This window comes from Formica exsecta, unplaced genomic scaffold, assembly GCF_003651465.1.
Source record: "Formica exsecta isolate Colony F162 unplaced genomic scaffold, ASM365146v1 scaffold25, whole genome shotgun sequence".
NCBI lineage: Eukaryota > Metazoa > Arthropoda > Insecta > Hymenoptera > Formicidae > Formica > Formica exsecta.
In genome coordinates this window covers 326,577-341,737 of record NW_021849774.1, presented here as the reverse complement: position 1 = coordinate 341,737, position 15,161 = coordinate 326,577, and the positions used below count along the sequence as shown (strand labels likewise).

Below are 15,161 nucleotides of genomic sequence, written 5' to 3'. Positions count from 1 at the left end.
AGAGGAAACATAATGTTTACAGTAAAATAGACAACTGTTATAATGACTTTTGATTCACCCGTTTATTCACGCAAAACAAGAATAGACTTAGATATCCGTGTCGTTAATTGTACTTATATGTACACATCTGTTCATATACATACAATATCGCGCGTTATACGCTTCCTCGAAATGCATATACGAAATGCGCGTGTATACATTACACACACATTTTATATATTATATGTATATATAATATAATTTTACATTAATTGTGGATAGGATACGATTCCTCAGCCCTTTCTCATCTTCATTCTCGTATGCTCGAATTTAACAGTTGCGCGTATATATGTATATCTGAGTATACGTGTGTATGAGTATTTTCTATATTTTCCGGACTAGCGTGTACTACATGTACATGCATACCTGCCTGTATATCTTAATATGTGTGTATGTCGTTGTATCGCACGTGTATAGATAATCAACATCTAAACGCACGCACGCGCGCGTGTCATCATTTACACAAGTGAATAAAAAAAAGAAAAATTATCTAGCGAAAGTCGTGTTTCGTAAAAGTGTATCGTCTGTTCACTTGTTACGTGTTACGCGTCCTCTGGTACCGGAAGGAAAGAAAAAAAAAGCAGAACAACTAGAAGGAAACGTATCCGCAGACGTGCACGCACGTTCGCAGCTTTCCCGCGCGCATCGACAAAGGACGCGAATCGCGCGCGTGATTGCAATTTTTACATACTCGCATCGACAGGTACGAAACGGGAAGCGCTCGTTACGCGCGATGCGTCTCGCGAAGCGGTGGATTAACACTCTCAAACGAATCACGAATTTTCAACGTTCGGTCAACGTTCGTTTCGCGATCCTTCCTCCTAGAAACTTCTCACTTTACTTTGAGATTTTAAAAATATATGATATATATATATATATAAGAAAATATATAAGTATTTCTGTCGAGATACAATAAGAGATAAATATGAAAAAAGGTAAAAAATATTTCTACAAAAGATATGCGAAAGTATCATACGAGAGATGTTATATTCTTTCAATTTTATAAATATATTAATATAATTATGACATTTTATATATGACGAAATTTTAAAGATTCGCACCTGTCGATGCTGTTGTGCGCATTGCGTCATTTGAACAATGTATTTACATTGCATAAATAAGAATGCTGATTCTTAGATATACCTGAGGTTCAGATCGACTTCGGAGCAAGCACTTCAGAGTATACAAATCAAAATTGCACGATTTATATATGTCGTATATTTTCAACAAATAGTGTAAAGGCTGTAAAAAAGTTAAGTATGATGTTATTGAAATAACACGCTAAATAATTAATGTATTTTTCGAATTTGCTTTTCTCTTGGCATAAATAACATATAAATTTGCTTGCAATACGCAACACACGAATGTAAAAAAAAAGCAAATAAATAAATGTAAAAAATATAGATAATAGAGTACTTATATAAATCTGAGCTTTGTCTCAATGTATGCGAGTTCTCGAAGCCGGACCTGAAGATCGCAAAGATGGAATGATTTCAATACTGATTTTGGAATGGTTCGTCATTCTCTCTCGATCGGAGTGGCGATGATATTGTAGAGCACGGCGGGATTTTCGTGACGTATATTTTAAAAATCGAGAGTGCGCAGAGTGCAGACGTGCACAGAAGAAGGCTTCTTGGTCTCGCTATAATGCCAATTAGTTTTAATTTTAACTTAGTCAATCTTTGTCGTGTCTTCTCTCTTCCTTTCATCCGGAAATGGGATTAGGAGAATATTAAAATCCCCATATCTTCCTTGATTTGTTTATAGTACAAATTAAGTTATAATCTTATTTTTCCCTACGTATAGTTTTTTTACTTTTGAAATAATGTTTGAAAGAGTTTATTCCTTCAAAGTAAGTTAGTAATTCTACTAACAGTCTGCCAATATTTCTCGAAATTTTGTCCATTTGATGGTCTCGAGCGACTGATTCTCCATGTGTATAAACCATTCTTTTGTACTCGTCTTGTCTTCGTGGCAGATAAGTAGTCTCTGATCGGATCGACTTTCCCCCGGGGTTGTTTTGCACATCGTACACTTGGGCAATCATCCAATTGGACGTGGCTTTGAGGACGCGCCCGTTTCCCCGCCGCGCCTGTTGCTCTTGGTTAGATACGCGCGCTAATACTTTTGCTTCGTTTTATAGGTCGCTTATATAACTTAAGAACGTGAAAAAATAAATAAATACTACGCGTTTTATGCACGACCGGCTCCGTCCACGATCCGCCTAACTATCACGAAAGAAGAGACTACTGTAAAACATTTGTGATGTCGTTTGTATTCAGAAAATAAATTACAGGGAGACTTTTTTTATCTCTTTCTCTCTCGAACGAAGCTTTTGAGAATATGCACGCGTACGATATGCACGCACACGCACACACACGCACGCACATACATGCACACATACACACACACACACACACACACATTCGACTCACGTAATTGAATATTGTTGACATTGTCAGTGTCTCTTCCACTGTGCTGCCAGTGCATTCACCCGGGCGGAGACGTCGCGATATAAATTGCAATAATAACAACAATAATTCTACTATACGACATAATAATATTAATAATAATAATAATGCGGTCGATTTGAATGACCAATGGGTCTTCGATCTATTCTTTTTAATACTTGCTTCGCGAAAAATACTTAAAAAAGGAGAATAATCTTGTATTTTATTCTGACCAAATTCATGCGTTTACTTCTTGCTAATTTTTATTTTTTATACGTCTAGAGATGTGCTATCAATATGCCTACGGTATGCAATTGTTTACACAAAGATTTTAAAATTTAGCGAGCTATTAATATCCTCTTCGTCTATCGCACGTACGTTCTCTATATAAACTAAAGGCTCAATCTAATTAAACAACGAATGGATAAAGGATGACGATAAAAATATAATCGTGACATAATAATAATCATATAGTGATGAATGACGACGATTAATAATAAATGATTAATCGAATTAAAACGAGTGCGCGAGAGCGCAGATATTTTGTCGACTAGAATTCGTATGGATTTGCTCTGTGTGTATGTGTATGTGTGTTTCCTTGTTTGTGTATGGCTCAATCGTACCGTCTCGCTTCTCGTGTCTCGTTATTTAATATGTTATTGTTTAACTTCGTTCTTCATCGTGTCTAGCAACGACGCGACTCACCGCAAAAGATCGCCGTATCTTTCTTCCACGAATTCTCTCATTTTATACTCTTATCGCACCGCGCGCGTACTCGCCGATGTTAACAGAACGACAACGATATCCAGCTTCCTACTCACAGTTAGACACTAAAATCACATATTGAATCGGTAAACGAATCGCACGTTTCAGATGCGATCAGAAATCTTCTTCCGCAAGTCCTTTTATACCTCATGAATGTCATAAATATTATCGCGTCGTTCTCCAAATCGTCCAGACATCCATTAATCTGCACATGGGACTCCTCAGAACCTTTCAATGAACTCTCCGAAATTCGAAGATCGTTTTCCAAATCTTGAGGGCGATATCTTTCTCGAACGTTCTTCTGACAGGTGACACGACATCGCATTAAATCTCGTAAAGTTCCGGGCTCCTCAAAATTTGCAGAATGACGACGATCGACAAATCAGGGTCCAATCATCGTTTTCCTCCTTCGAGACAGGAATACCGCGTTTTCCGTCGATCTACTTGTCGGTCTTACATATATATTCGTGTATATGCCGCGTGGTGTTCCTCCTTCGTGGTGCGGCGCGTCGTTGCTTCGACTATATCCCGTTTACTTCTTGCGACCTAGGTACTCGACCATCTCTTGCAACCTTTCCTTCTCATCCTCCAGCAGCAGCGCTTGGATGCAGCTCGTGAAGTATTGTGTGCTGAAGCAGTCTTGCCTGTAGCGGGAACAAATTGAAAATAGAAAGATTGATTAGTCTATTGGTGGATATAGAGTAATCATCGATGTTATCGATGTCAGATGCGATGCATTCACGAACCTGTTCGGAGATCTTTCCGATAGAATTTTCTGAGCCGGACAAAAATTGGATAATGTGAGAAAAAATTTTAATTTAATTATCAAGATTTTTAATTTGAATTACCAAGACTTTTTAATTGAATTTATGTTGATTTAGCTTCAGGATATACTTAACGTGCTTAATCACATCTCTATTTATAAAATCTTAAAAGACAGAACAAGAACTCTTTCGAATTCTACGATACTCGCAAATAGCACTTAAACAATTTGTAAATTTTACATGTAATATATACCGTGATATATAATGTTATCGAGCGAAAAAAATGAACAGGTCTGTGAGTTAGCAATTGTTAGTACATAAATAAATATCGGGACATGTGTGTATGGAAAGGCATATCGATTGTTTTGCACTCCATTCCGTAATATCAAGAATTTATACACCACAAGTAGAGTGCGCAAAAACATTCAAAAATATCAAAAACTGCAAAGTTATAGATATCATCACCTAGAAAAAAGTATTCTTACGTCGATCTGCCATCTTTCAATTATCCTGAAAAAAGCGACGCTGCAAAAACAACACCAACGAGTCGCAAAAATTGTTGCATCAAAAGTGTAAACACTCGCTTGTAAACTCGCCGCCGAAAAACAATCCAAAATCGTCGTCGCCATGGCAAAAATGCATGTCGAGGTGAATAATATAAAGTCAGAATGTATGAGATGATACTGTATATTACATCGCTAGCAGTGCTGCATTTTTGTCAAATTAAATTAAATATATAAATGTATATGATAAAATGAATGTTACATCTATATTTTGTTATTTTCCCAAAATTTATAAACCTTTATGGTATCTTTTGATTCGCTGAAATTCTTGAAGACACGCAAAGTTTGCTCATACATAGTTGCGATTGTGATAAATTCTCAATGCATCATTATAACGTTTCATCCTTTTCTATATTGCAGCATTGCTCGCTAGTATAAGATTGCGCAGAATTACCTAATTTTTCATACTCATTATCTCGGTGCGAAGATACTATAATACGGGCGAGTATTCGTCCAGGGGATGGCGTTAAAAAATGCAACAAAAATATAATTGAAAGAAATGGCAAAAAGGAATAATGGAAAATTAAAACAAGAAATATAAATTGTAAACTCAATCAATTCGTGATATTTTTTCTCATGCAACATTTTCAATTTCTTTCTTGAATTGCTAATACATTTGAAATACGTTTGCTCGATATTTTTCTAATTAAAACAGCGATCAAGTTAGTTATAATTGCGTTTTTATTCGATTTTTAATTGCGATTTTATATTGTCGCTTATTATCAATCGTTTGTTTGAAACTTCTGTACATACGATTTTCGATCCAAACATCACTGCGATTGACGAAGCCAAACTCAATCATTTAATTACGTATTCATAATTTTTACACACTTGTCATTACGTACCGTGTAATAAAAAGAAAGAACGCGCCTATTTTTCGAAATTTTACTTTATAAATATTACAAGACATACTGTTAATTCGCGCAAAGATTATGCAAACAAATCGCAATTTTTGTCTTTTTCCGACGAGTAGGCGTATATCGGGACGAGAGTAGATGAGGAAGGATAATGTGGAAGAGCAAGCGGGCACGGTTAGTTCTTTATATTTGCGAAAAGCGGATAAAAGAAAGGGGCGCATAAACGAAAAAATCATAAACCAAAGAAAAAAGGCTACCTAAACCCCCGGATCGGCTCCGTGAAGTTGTTTGATCCACATTTGGATCTTTCCGACCTCGTCCGTCAGCAGCAGGACGTCTAAGCATCCTTTGAAGTAGTCCGTAGTAAAACATTCCTTCCTGGGAAAAGTTAAAAAAGAAAAAAAAACACATGAATTATATTATAATACAATAGTATAAGTTGATTTCGTAAGTAGCAGCTCGTAGATCGGAAATCCTGAAAAATATTCCGGAGACGTAATATCGCAAACACTTAACAAATCCATTCCAATAGTTATACAATTGGATTGTGAAAGGATAGGTGCATCGATCAGAAATTGCCTAATTGCCTAAAATTTTATACAAATCTTAAAATATCTACAAATTAGCATTATATACAATTAGTGTATTAATAATAACTTAATATTTTGTTTTTACATTAATATTAAATGCGTTTTCTTTTTGCATAAAAAGTCAACGACATTCCAAAATCTCAATATTAATTTCTATCTCTAAGAAATTCAAAAAACAGAAATGCATCTAGACATGACATTTTCATATATTTGGCGAAAAAGTTCGGATTATCCGGCAAGATTATTTAAACCGATTATTCACCGATGCATCTGCTCTTTCTCGCCATCGTTGATTTTTTTCGATAGAGCATATTTTTCCCGAATACATAACGCTACATGCCGTAAATGCATTCGAGCTAGCCCGTCAATCCGCCCCTTTTTTCACGTTGTGATCCCGCTCGTGTCGTGCAATAGCTCTTACACGACCGGCCGTTAAGCGGCTCGGCACAAACGGCAGGTAGCAACGGATGTACGTTGGCATTCGCTCGCACGAGCTATAAATAGAAGAGAAATCTCATTCCATTTCGATACGCGTGCCGACGTATGTGGTGTAGTACGCGCGCGCGTGTATGCCTTTGCGCGCGTGTGGCGGACCGAGAGCGGAACACGTGTATGCATAAAGGTATATACATATATTCATTCGTGCGTCCACCTTGGCCGTTGTTCATCATCGATATTTTTTTCAAGGTAGAAATTATGCGTTGGAAATCCTTTGCGAAATTTCATATTTCGTTGCCTACGTAAGACTCGTTGTCACGGAAGACTCATCTCTGTAAATCTCAATCCGTGAGATAAATCTTATATATTATATATTATATACAAGATGAGAAGCAAAACGTTCTGGAAGACCTACACCTATTTTTTTTTTTTTTTTTTTTTTTAATATTTATTCAACCGTTCGGAATTTCGGAGATTGAACATAAAATATGTATTAACTAATTTGTCTTCACTGGAATCATGAGGGAAGTATTTTTAGAAAATGATGAAAGAAAGGAGTATTCCAAATCGATTTTATGAATTAACGATAAAAAATGTAACAGAGAGATTAATAAAATCTTTGACTATCGATAAATTGACTCTCTAAGAATAAACTGTAAATATTTGTACGATAATTTTATAATATCCGAATGTCAGATAATAACTCACCGCCAATTCGCGATAATATATTCTTGAATGATGAGGAATAATCACGAAATTTTTTATTCATATGAAATTGTAATAATTTTTTATATGATCCAAGTTTTATTATTCCAACACACACACACACTCTTTGTCAGACTAGAACACTTTTTAGTGATTTCTCGGTTCCAAATTAAACCATTTAAATTTAACCATTTACCATTTATCTGTCCAGATTTATTTATTCGAATTAATTTTAAAGCGTAAAAATATTTGTCATATCTGACTGAAAATCATATAGTTCTTAGCCTTATCTTAAATTTCTTTCCATCTTAAGATTATCGCGTTTCTATGATTCGCATTGTGGCAAACGTCGATAATCTCATGAATGGAGCTCATCTTTTATTGACTTGTATTCCAAATTGCCACGTAGCAACGGTACAATAGCACGTGCGGATTTCGTCTGTCAATCATCATTTCATGGAAACGTTATCGTGGATAATTAGACGTACTTGCAGAGCATGTGCAATTGCGGTTCCCGGAACAGGTTGTAGCAGTCTTCGCAGATACGGTCCAGACGGGCGAAGATACTCTTGTCATACACGCCCTTGCACTGGATGTCGAAGAATGACCTTTTGCCCAGCGGATGGCCGTTGAGGCAGGAACGTCAGCGACCACGTGAGAACGGACAGCAAGAACGGGCAGGTCGTGGACGACGACCTCGACGACGACGACTGCGTCGACGTCGACGAAAGTAGCGTCGAACACGAAGAATGATACGCGGCAGACGGATACATCGTGAGTTCGTCGTTGGATGACGACGATTGGGCGTTTTGCTGTCGATGCATCATCTGAAAAAAGAAAACCGAAGTTTTTAAAATAAAATAAGTTTTCCTTCTATTTTTACTTTTCTAATTGCGTGTAAAGATGAGAAGAAGATGTTACAGATTCTTCGAAGGAATTTTTTATTATATTTGTAGATTTTAGAATGATTGTATTTTTGGTGACACGAAGATGGAACGCAATGTTTCTTAGATCCACTTGCTCGTAATTGAAATCTTAGCGATATAAATTGATAAAAATGCTACCTCCGTTTAAACTGAAACGTTTTATGTTCCTTACAAATTTTGTGTTTAAATGTAATATATCAGAAAGAGCACTATTTACTCCTATACACCTATCCGAATTATTGGAATGATTAATAGATAACGAAAAAAATGGATTTTGTCTGCGCACATTTAAAGTCATAAAATTTTATTTATGTTTATATCATATTTCGGATTATTATTATGGAAGGCTATTATAGATATAGAATCATAGGTATTGCAATTAATATCTCTAAAAATTGGGAAAGATGGACAGTAACATTTTTTTTATAAATAATGTCATTTGATTAATTACATTTAATATTCATGTAGCATATTATTAAAAAAAGATATTATAGTTGTATTTATACATAATTTTGTTTTATTAAATATATTTTGCACGTGATATTTAAAAGATAGGTGGAATCAGTTCAAACTCATACGCGACTAATTAAGTGTCAATAAAACTCATTTTTTTCTGGATAAAAAACAGAATAGCTAATTAAAGTTACTATAAGCATAAGAAGTTAAATTAAAACGATAACGAAGCAACAAAAGCATGAAAATAATTTCAGTTATCCTGAATATAATCTACATATTCTTTGCACTGAAGAACTATTTGCTCATTACGGTTTCGATCAAGGAGTGTATTTACTTCTGTTGTGATTTCCAAGAACCGGTTCTCTCTGGTGACAAAAGTGCGTGAGCCATCGAAAATAGATATCTTAGTTAAATAAAATTGGCGTTCTCTTAGACACGCCCTCTAAAAAAGCTGAATGGGTCTGAATTGAGTGCCTCGTACACATCCGTGGGGTCTCAAGTAATAAATTACAGCTTTAGCGTTGAAATCGGGTCGCTCAACAAAAGAGTGACTTTTTGAGTCCTTTCAAGAAAAATCTCTGCATTTATCTTTCTTTTTCCATTTCTATTTCCTTCAATTAAGCCGATTTCACATTCGTAACAGGACGACGTACAGAGATGACGCCTTTGAAAATACCATTTTACTTGAGAGAAATCGAAAATTCGACTTTACGCACATCGTTTGGGCGAGAATGCGAGATCACTCGTTATATAAACGTAAAAGATGAACACGTACACATTTGGATATACCGATATACCTCCCGTCACCTTTTCGCTCTCCCCCTCCCGGCATGCATACACCAGGTTGAGATGTAAAGCAACTCTTAACCAGTCCTGCAGCAGTCGCTGTGAATGGACCACACGCAGGTAGACCCCACCTGTAAACGTCCTCAACCGACAACTTCATTAACCGGAGCCCCAACGCACCACGAGAGGGGGGTCTTCCTTTCTCACTCTCTTTCTTCTCGTCCCCTCCCGATTCCCCTCTCTTATTCTTTCTCTCTCTTCGTCCGGGTATCATCGTACTATCCTCGCCTCATCTCCCGCCTTTCTTCCTCATCCCATCGCCACCTGCACATACGAAGAGAGCGAGCGTTTCGTCCGGTTCTTCTTTTTTTCGGAACATAATCACCGCTCCCGGGTGGGATTTTATTTTTAGCTGCCAGGACGATTCTCGGAACTCTCCGGCAACCGCTCTCCTCTATATATCGGCGCCTCCACCTGGTAATTGGCCATAGGCCGATAATTTGCCCCCAAAGTCGTCCGGATCCCGAGATCGTTAAGACTCTTCTCTTTGTATCTCTCGTTTTCTCCTTCTCTCTCTCTCTCTCTCTCTCTCTCTCTCTCTCTCTGTCTCTCTGTCTCTCTCTTCCTGCATAAGGATTTCGAAAGGTCTCCGCGAGAGAGAATGGATACGTTCCGAGATCTATCTCGTTCTTTTTTCTTGGAACAGATATGTCCAGTGTGAATCAAGATCAGCGGTGTTGTATCAAAGAAAGCCGGACGGATTCTCTCCGTCTCTTTCTCTTGGATTCTACTTAATTGATTTTGCGAACACGAATCCACTGTCGGTCGCACCGCAGCTATCGCGTAATGGCAATGGTTCAACTAGGATTGCCAGTCGTCCTCAATAAGGTGAAAGTAAATATTTGTATTCCCAAGAGACAAATGTTATATTTTATATCTCAGTATCTGCTTAATCAATTTGCATATCTAGTATTCTTATGATCATCTTGAAATATTTACATGTATATGATATAGAATTTCTTAATGGAGGAAAGGTCAATATTCTGGGAGGTGATGATATCGGTCATTTTAAGCAAAAATGTTCATATAAACGAATATCCTATTTCAAACGGTTTCCAAGATAGAGCCGTTTGAATGTACAGTTGTAAAATTATTGATAAGAAAGAGACTGTTTCTAATTTATTGTTGAAATAACAAATTTTTTTATTTATTATTTATTTTTTATTTAATTTTTTTTCGGAATAGAACATTTGTTCATATGAACATTTTTGCTTAAAATAACCGATACCATCTCCTCCCAGAATATTGACCTTTCTTCCTGGGACACCCTGTATATTTTATCGTTTCGTGGATTTTTTTTCCTGCATCAAAGAGAGAAAAAGATGGGTTCGTCATGTTCGTATAAAAATACCTTTGCTTATCCTTAATCTCTGCTTCATCTTCGCCTCGGTAAACCGAATGAGATTACGCGCGTGAGAAAAATCTGGGGAATCGCGACGCAACACCAGGGCGTGTAAAGACGTCATAAATTAGACCCAGTTGCACCGGTACATTTTAAAGGGGACTCGATTCTTTTGCTCTCTTGGCCCCGATTCGGTAACGGCGACGGGCACCCGGCCGGATTTAAGCTCACATGGGACCTCTCTCTTTCTCTTATTTTAAATTTCGCGGTGCATTGACAACCGGACCACACAGAGACATAAAATGCGTCAATATATATGCGTTGCTCTCGCCTCTGACGCGATTCTGCGCGGGCCGATAATTGAGTCGGGTTATGTAGAGAAACGGTATAGATGGGGGGAAGGAAGGGGGGTTCCGTTGAACCTCGATCCCACGAGGCGAGACATGAGTATTCGACTTACAGGCAGATTACATTATATTTTTGCATCGTTGGACAGCGCAGGAACCGTAGGCCGCGAGTGTCCACATCCAGACGTGTAAGTAATGGCGCTTTTTAACCGACCAATATACATGGCTCTCTTATAATCGCCGCACGATAACGCATTGCACCGTAACGTAATTTACAGAATAGAATCGGTTAGCGGTTAATAAAATAAAACAGAATCTTTTCCCAACCGACGCGTACGCGAGAAACAACAATGTTCCTCAGAGATTTGTCAAAATTTTCATCAAGAGCTAGCTTTTCACAAAAATCGGGTTTTACGTATATATCTATAAGAATTAATACGAGATTATGTAACTTGTTATAATTTAAGTTACATAATTACATACGTTTATAGTTTTTATAAACAAAGTTTAATTGTATTCTTTGAATTAATAATATTAAAATAAAATATGCGGATCGGTTTATAAGTGATTAACTAGGATAACATAAAACGCGCAAAAAGAATATTGATGTAACAAAAAAATGTTTCAAATAAAAGTTGCAGTTCTTAAAAAAATACATCATTTATGTTCTATACATTTTTTGCGTAAAACTGAAAGTTTTCGAGAAAATCGATGTTAAAGACTAAAAACGGCGGGTGAAGTTCCGAACAGTGCTCACCTCTGATTTTTTTTGAAACTCAGTATTCTTACGTATTTTGATGCACTGATTACGAATATCATAATGAAAATTGGTGCATCTCTCATTTTCATAGTGAAAATCATGAAAAACCCATAACAATTTTAGATCTTACAGAGAAAAACATTTTATGTCCTATTAATTTTTACCGTACGATAGTTTTCAACAAAAACGATGGAATCTAAATCTTATATCTGTTCTCCCATCTAAGCATGTACTTTGCAGTACATATACGATTCCACATGGGTTTACAACTTTCCACGTAGAGCGAGGTTCCACGCAAACCTATTTGTCTAGTTTTTCGGTAGTGGAGCCCCCCGCAGGGGGGCGGAACCCACTGTTTCCACGCATACACTTTTTCACGCGAAGCCAGGTTCCACATGGGTTTGCAACTTTCCACGCAGAGCGAAGTTCCACGCAAACCTATTTGTATAGTTTTTCGGAACTTCACCCGTCGTTTTTAGTCTTTAACATCGATTTTCTCGAAAACTTTCAGTTTCACGCAAAAAATGTATAGAACATAAATGATGTATTTTTACAAGAACTACAACTTTTATTTGACACATTTTTTTCTTACATCAATATTTATTGAAATAATGTCTAAAAAGTTATATTTTTTCAGTTTTTTTGAGTTTTGACCTTGAAAATGACCTTGTCGCAAATTTTCATTATCATATTTGTAATCAGCGTTAAAAAATACAAAAAATAGTGTAGTTTCAAAAAAATCGGAGGGTTCACCTATTCGGAACTTTATCCAAAGATATTTCGCAAAAGGCTCGCAGAATCGTCATGTCGGAATGGCAGCATCTCGATTGTTTTCCGCGAAAAATCGTCGTTATATTTAGACCGAGCGGTCTGTGGGCGTAACACAGAGATCAAGTCAATACAAATCATACGCGCATTTCTCTCATTACAAAGATTACGCTTGTAATCCAAGCGAGGAGGATTAATAGCTGTTCCAATATCGCAATGACGCGAAACGAAATAAAATATCGAGTTATCATATCATATCATATTTCATTTTTTTATATTCACAGTATAAAATATAATGGAAGTAAAAAATCTGGTTTCATTAACAAGTTTTTTACTCGGAAATAAAGTGCATATTTTTAAAATTTCATATTTTATACGATATAGTTGAGTAATCTTTGCAAACATAATTAGAATAGTCATTCTAAGATGATAATTAGCTAATATCTTTTCGTATGTTTAAATTGATAATAAAAATGAAATTTGAAAGCATCGTGAGAAAAAGAAAGAGAAAGAAACACATAAGACATAAGATATATAAAATCGCGTTCGTCTTGTGAAATCCAATTAAGACTAAGGGGAATAGAAAAGATTGAATCCTCGATGTTACAAATGAATCGATATTCTAGACAAGCTCATCTTTCTTTGTAGATGCAATTTCAGATTCGATCATGGGAGAAAGATTCGCACTTTATGCGTCGCATGTAAAAGAAGGTGAAATACGTAGAGGGTGGTATTGTACGAGCCGGACGAGCGCGGAGAGAGAGGGAAAAGAGCATGCAAGCGTGCTGAGATATGCGCGGGGAGATGCATGAGGAAAGAAAAAGTCAATGAAGACCAGTTGCTCGATAGGTGAGGTCTTTCCTCGACTTGAACCACGCACAGGTGTGCAATCTGCGAAGTTCCTTTGGCAAAAAGCCACACGCTCGCTTCGGCACTTCGTCCCGCGGCGGTTCGTTCGCACACGATGTACAGGGTGTCCCGCAGCGATCACGCTGTCCTCGAAACAGTACGGAAATTTTGTATCTCTAACTTAAGATTTAGACACGGTAAAATTATTAGTATCAACCAGGATTTTTTAACCTCTATATGACGTATATTTCTTTAAGATTTTACTAAAATTCCGACTGTATTGTCCTCGTATCTCTTTTCATTTACTTCAAGCTCAGTGCGATGAGGATTTAATCATTTCAATATTATATCTCTAGTAAATAAATGTTTTGTTGAAGCAATATTTTGTTCACATTTTAATTTCTAATTTTTCGGAAAATTTGTGATCGCGAAAGAATACGACGGATTCAAGTCACGCGATAGTATCACTAAAAAATACGTATATATACTTTGTATGTCCGATAAATCAATTTTAACGTGGACGTGTATGTCGAGCGTTGTTTCGCAGAGGGATGAGGAATATTGTAGGATTTCGCGGAGCGGAATCTGCCGTTTTAGTATCGAAATTTGTGGAATTGTTTGACGCGATCCTCGCAAAGGAAACTGTAATGCATGATTACGGACCGCATGCGAATTCGCTTCGATCTTAAAGGAGAATCAATGTTGCACCTATAATAATCGTCATGTTTGCATAAACGATTATACGATCAGGAATTCGCAACGCAATATGATACACGAATCCTTGCAATTTTTCAAATTATTAAGCGAAATTTTTATTTCTTAGATTCTAGTTTTCAAACAAATAATATTTTATATTTTTATAAAATAAGGAGAATAAAATATATTTTGCAAATAATATTTTTAATGTCATGATATAATTATTATTAGTACTATAGTAGTGATTTCCTTTGTCTCATGATATATTTACTATACAATTGACTTGGTTATCTCTGCGATAATTTTTTTTCTTTTAAAAGTCGACAGATCGATCTATCTTTAATTTCTCGGATATCTCGTTTGGTGGGATAATTTTTGATTATCTCCTTATTACGCAACGACATCCAATTAGCGAAGCGCGTTAACAAGATCGTCGCGACACGCGTCTAATTTCTTCGCGCGCACAATTCTCGAACGAATTCCGAGATGTTCCGCTCAACAGACTTTCATCCGGGACCCGGCGAAATGCGGCGCAATGCAAAAGACGGTTCCCGAGGGCGAATGGTTCCCATGTATCGTGCGCTGGTCTCAAAAAATCTGGAACAGTCGTGCCGAATCCTAATCTCAATCCCCAATCGCTCGGTCCGAGTCAACGACCTGTGCTCACGGGGCCTGGTTCGCTGTCGTTTCACGTCGCGGTGACATTAAGAGGATCGGTTGTGCCTCAGGTAGGTAGGCATACGTGCGGATACGTGCGTAGCCATCATTACCTCGCACGAGAGAGAGAGAGAGAGAGAGAGAGAGAGAGAGAGAGAGAGAGGGAGATGTAAAAACGGGAAACAGCGTATATCGAAAGAGCGGTGACTTTACAAAGTCACCGTTCGCCAGCGGAGTCTTCCGTAAAAAAGCACCGCGGCAAGGAGGATAAGAAGAAGCCGGCGAAACGCGTGCAATTACCGAAACGCGCTCTCGAGGCTCCTCGGGGAGAAGACGAAGAGCG

General features: G+C 37.2%; 2 protein-coding genes across 3 annotated transcripts in view; one reads left to right on the top strand and one right to left on the bottom strand.

Annotated features, from left to right (window-relative positions):
* Positions 1-15,161, top strand: part of LOC115236469 (peroxisomal leader peptide-processing protease-like) — a 79,914-nt gene that overhangs the window by 7,539 nt on the left and 57,214 nt on the right. The window lies entirely within an intron of this gene.
* The window catches only part of LOC115236470 (ion transport peptide-like), a 36,638-nt gene continuing 25,312 nt past the window's right edge, over positions 3,836-15,161 (bottom strand). Inside the window, 4 exon segments of the mRNA XM_029808948.1 lie at positions 3,836-3,898; positions 5,696-5,816; positions 7,660-7,806; positions 7,808-7,998. Coding sequence (XP_029664808.1) covers positions 5,696-5,816; positions 7,660-7,806; positions 7,808-7,998 — 459 coding nt within the window. The 3' untranslated portion in view covers positions 3,836-3,898.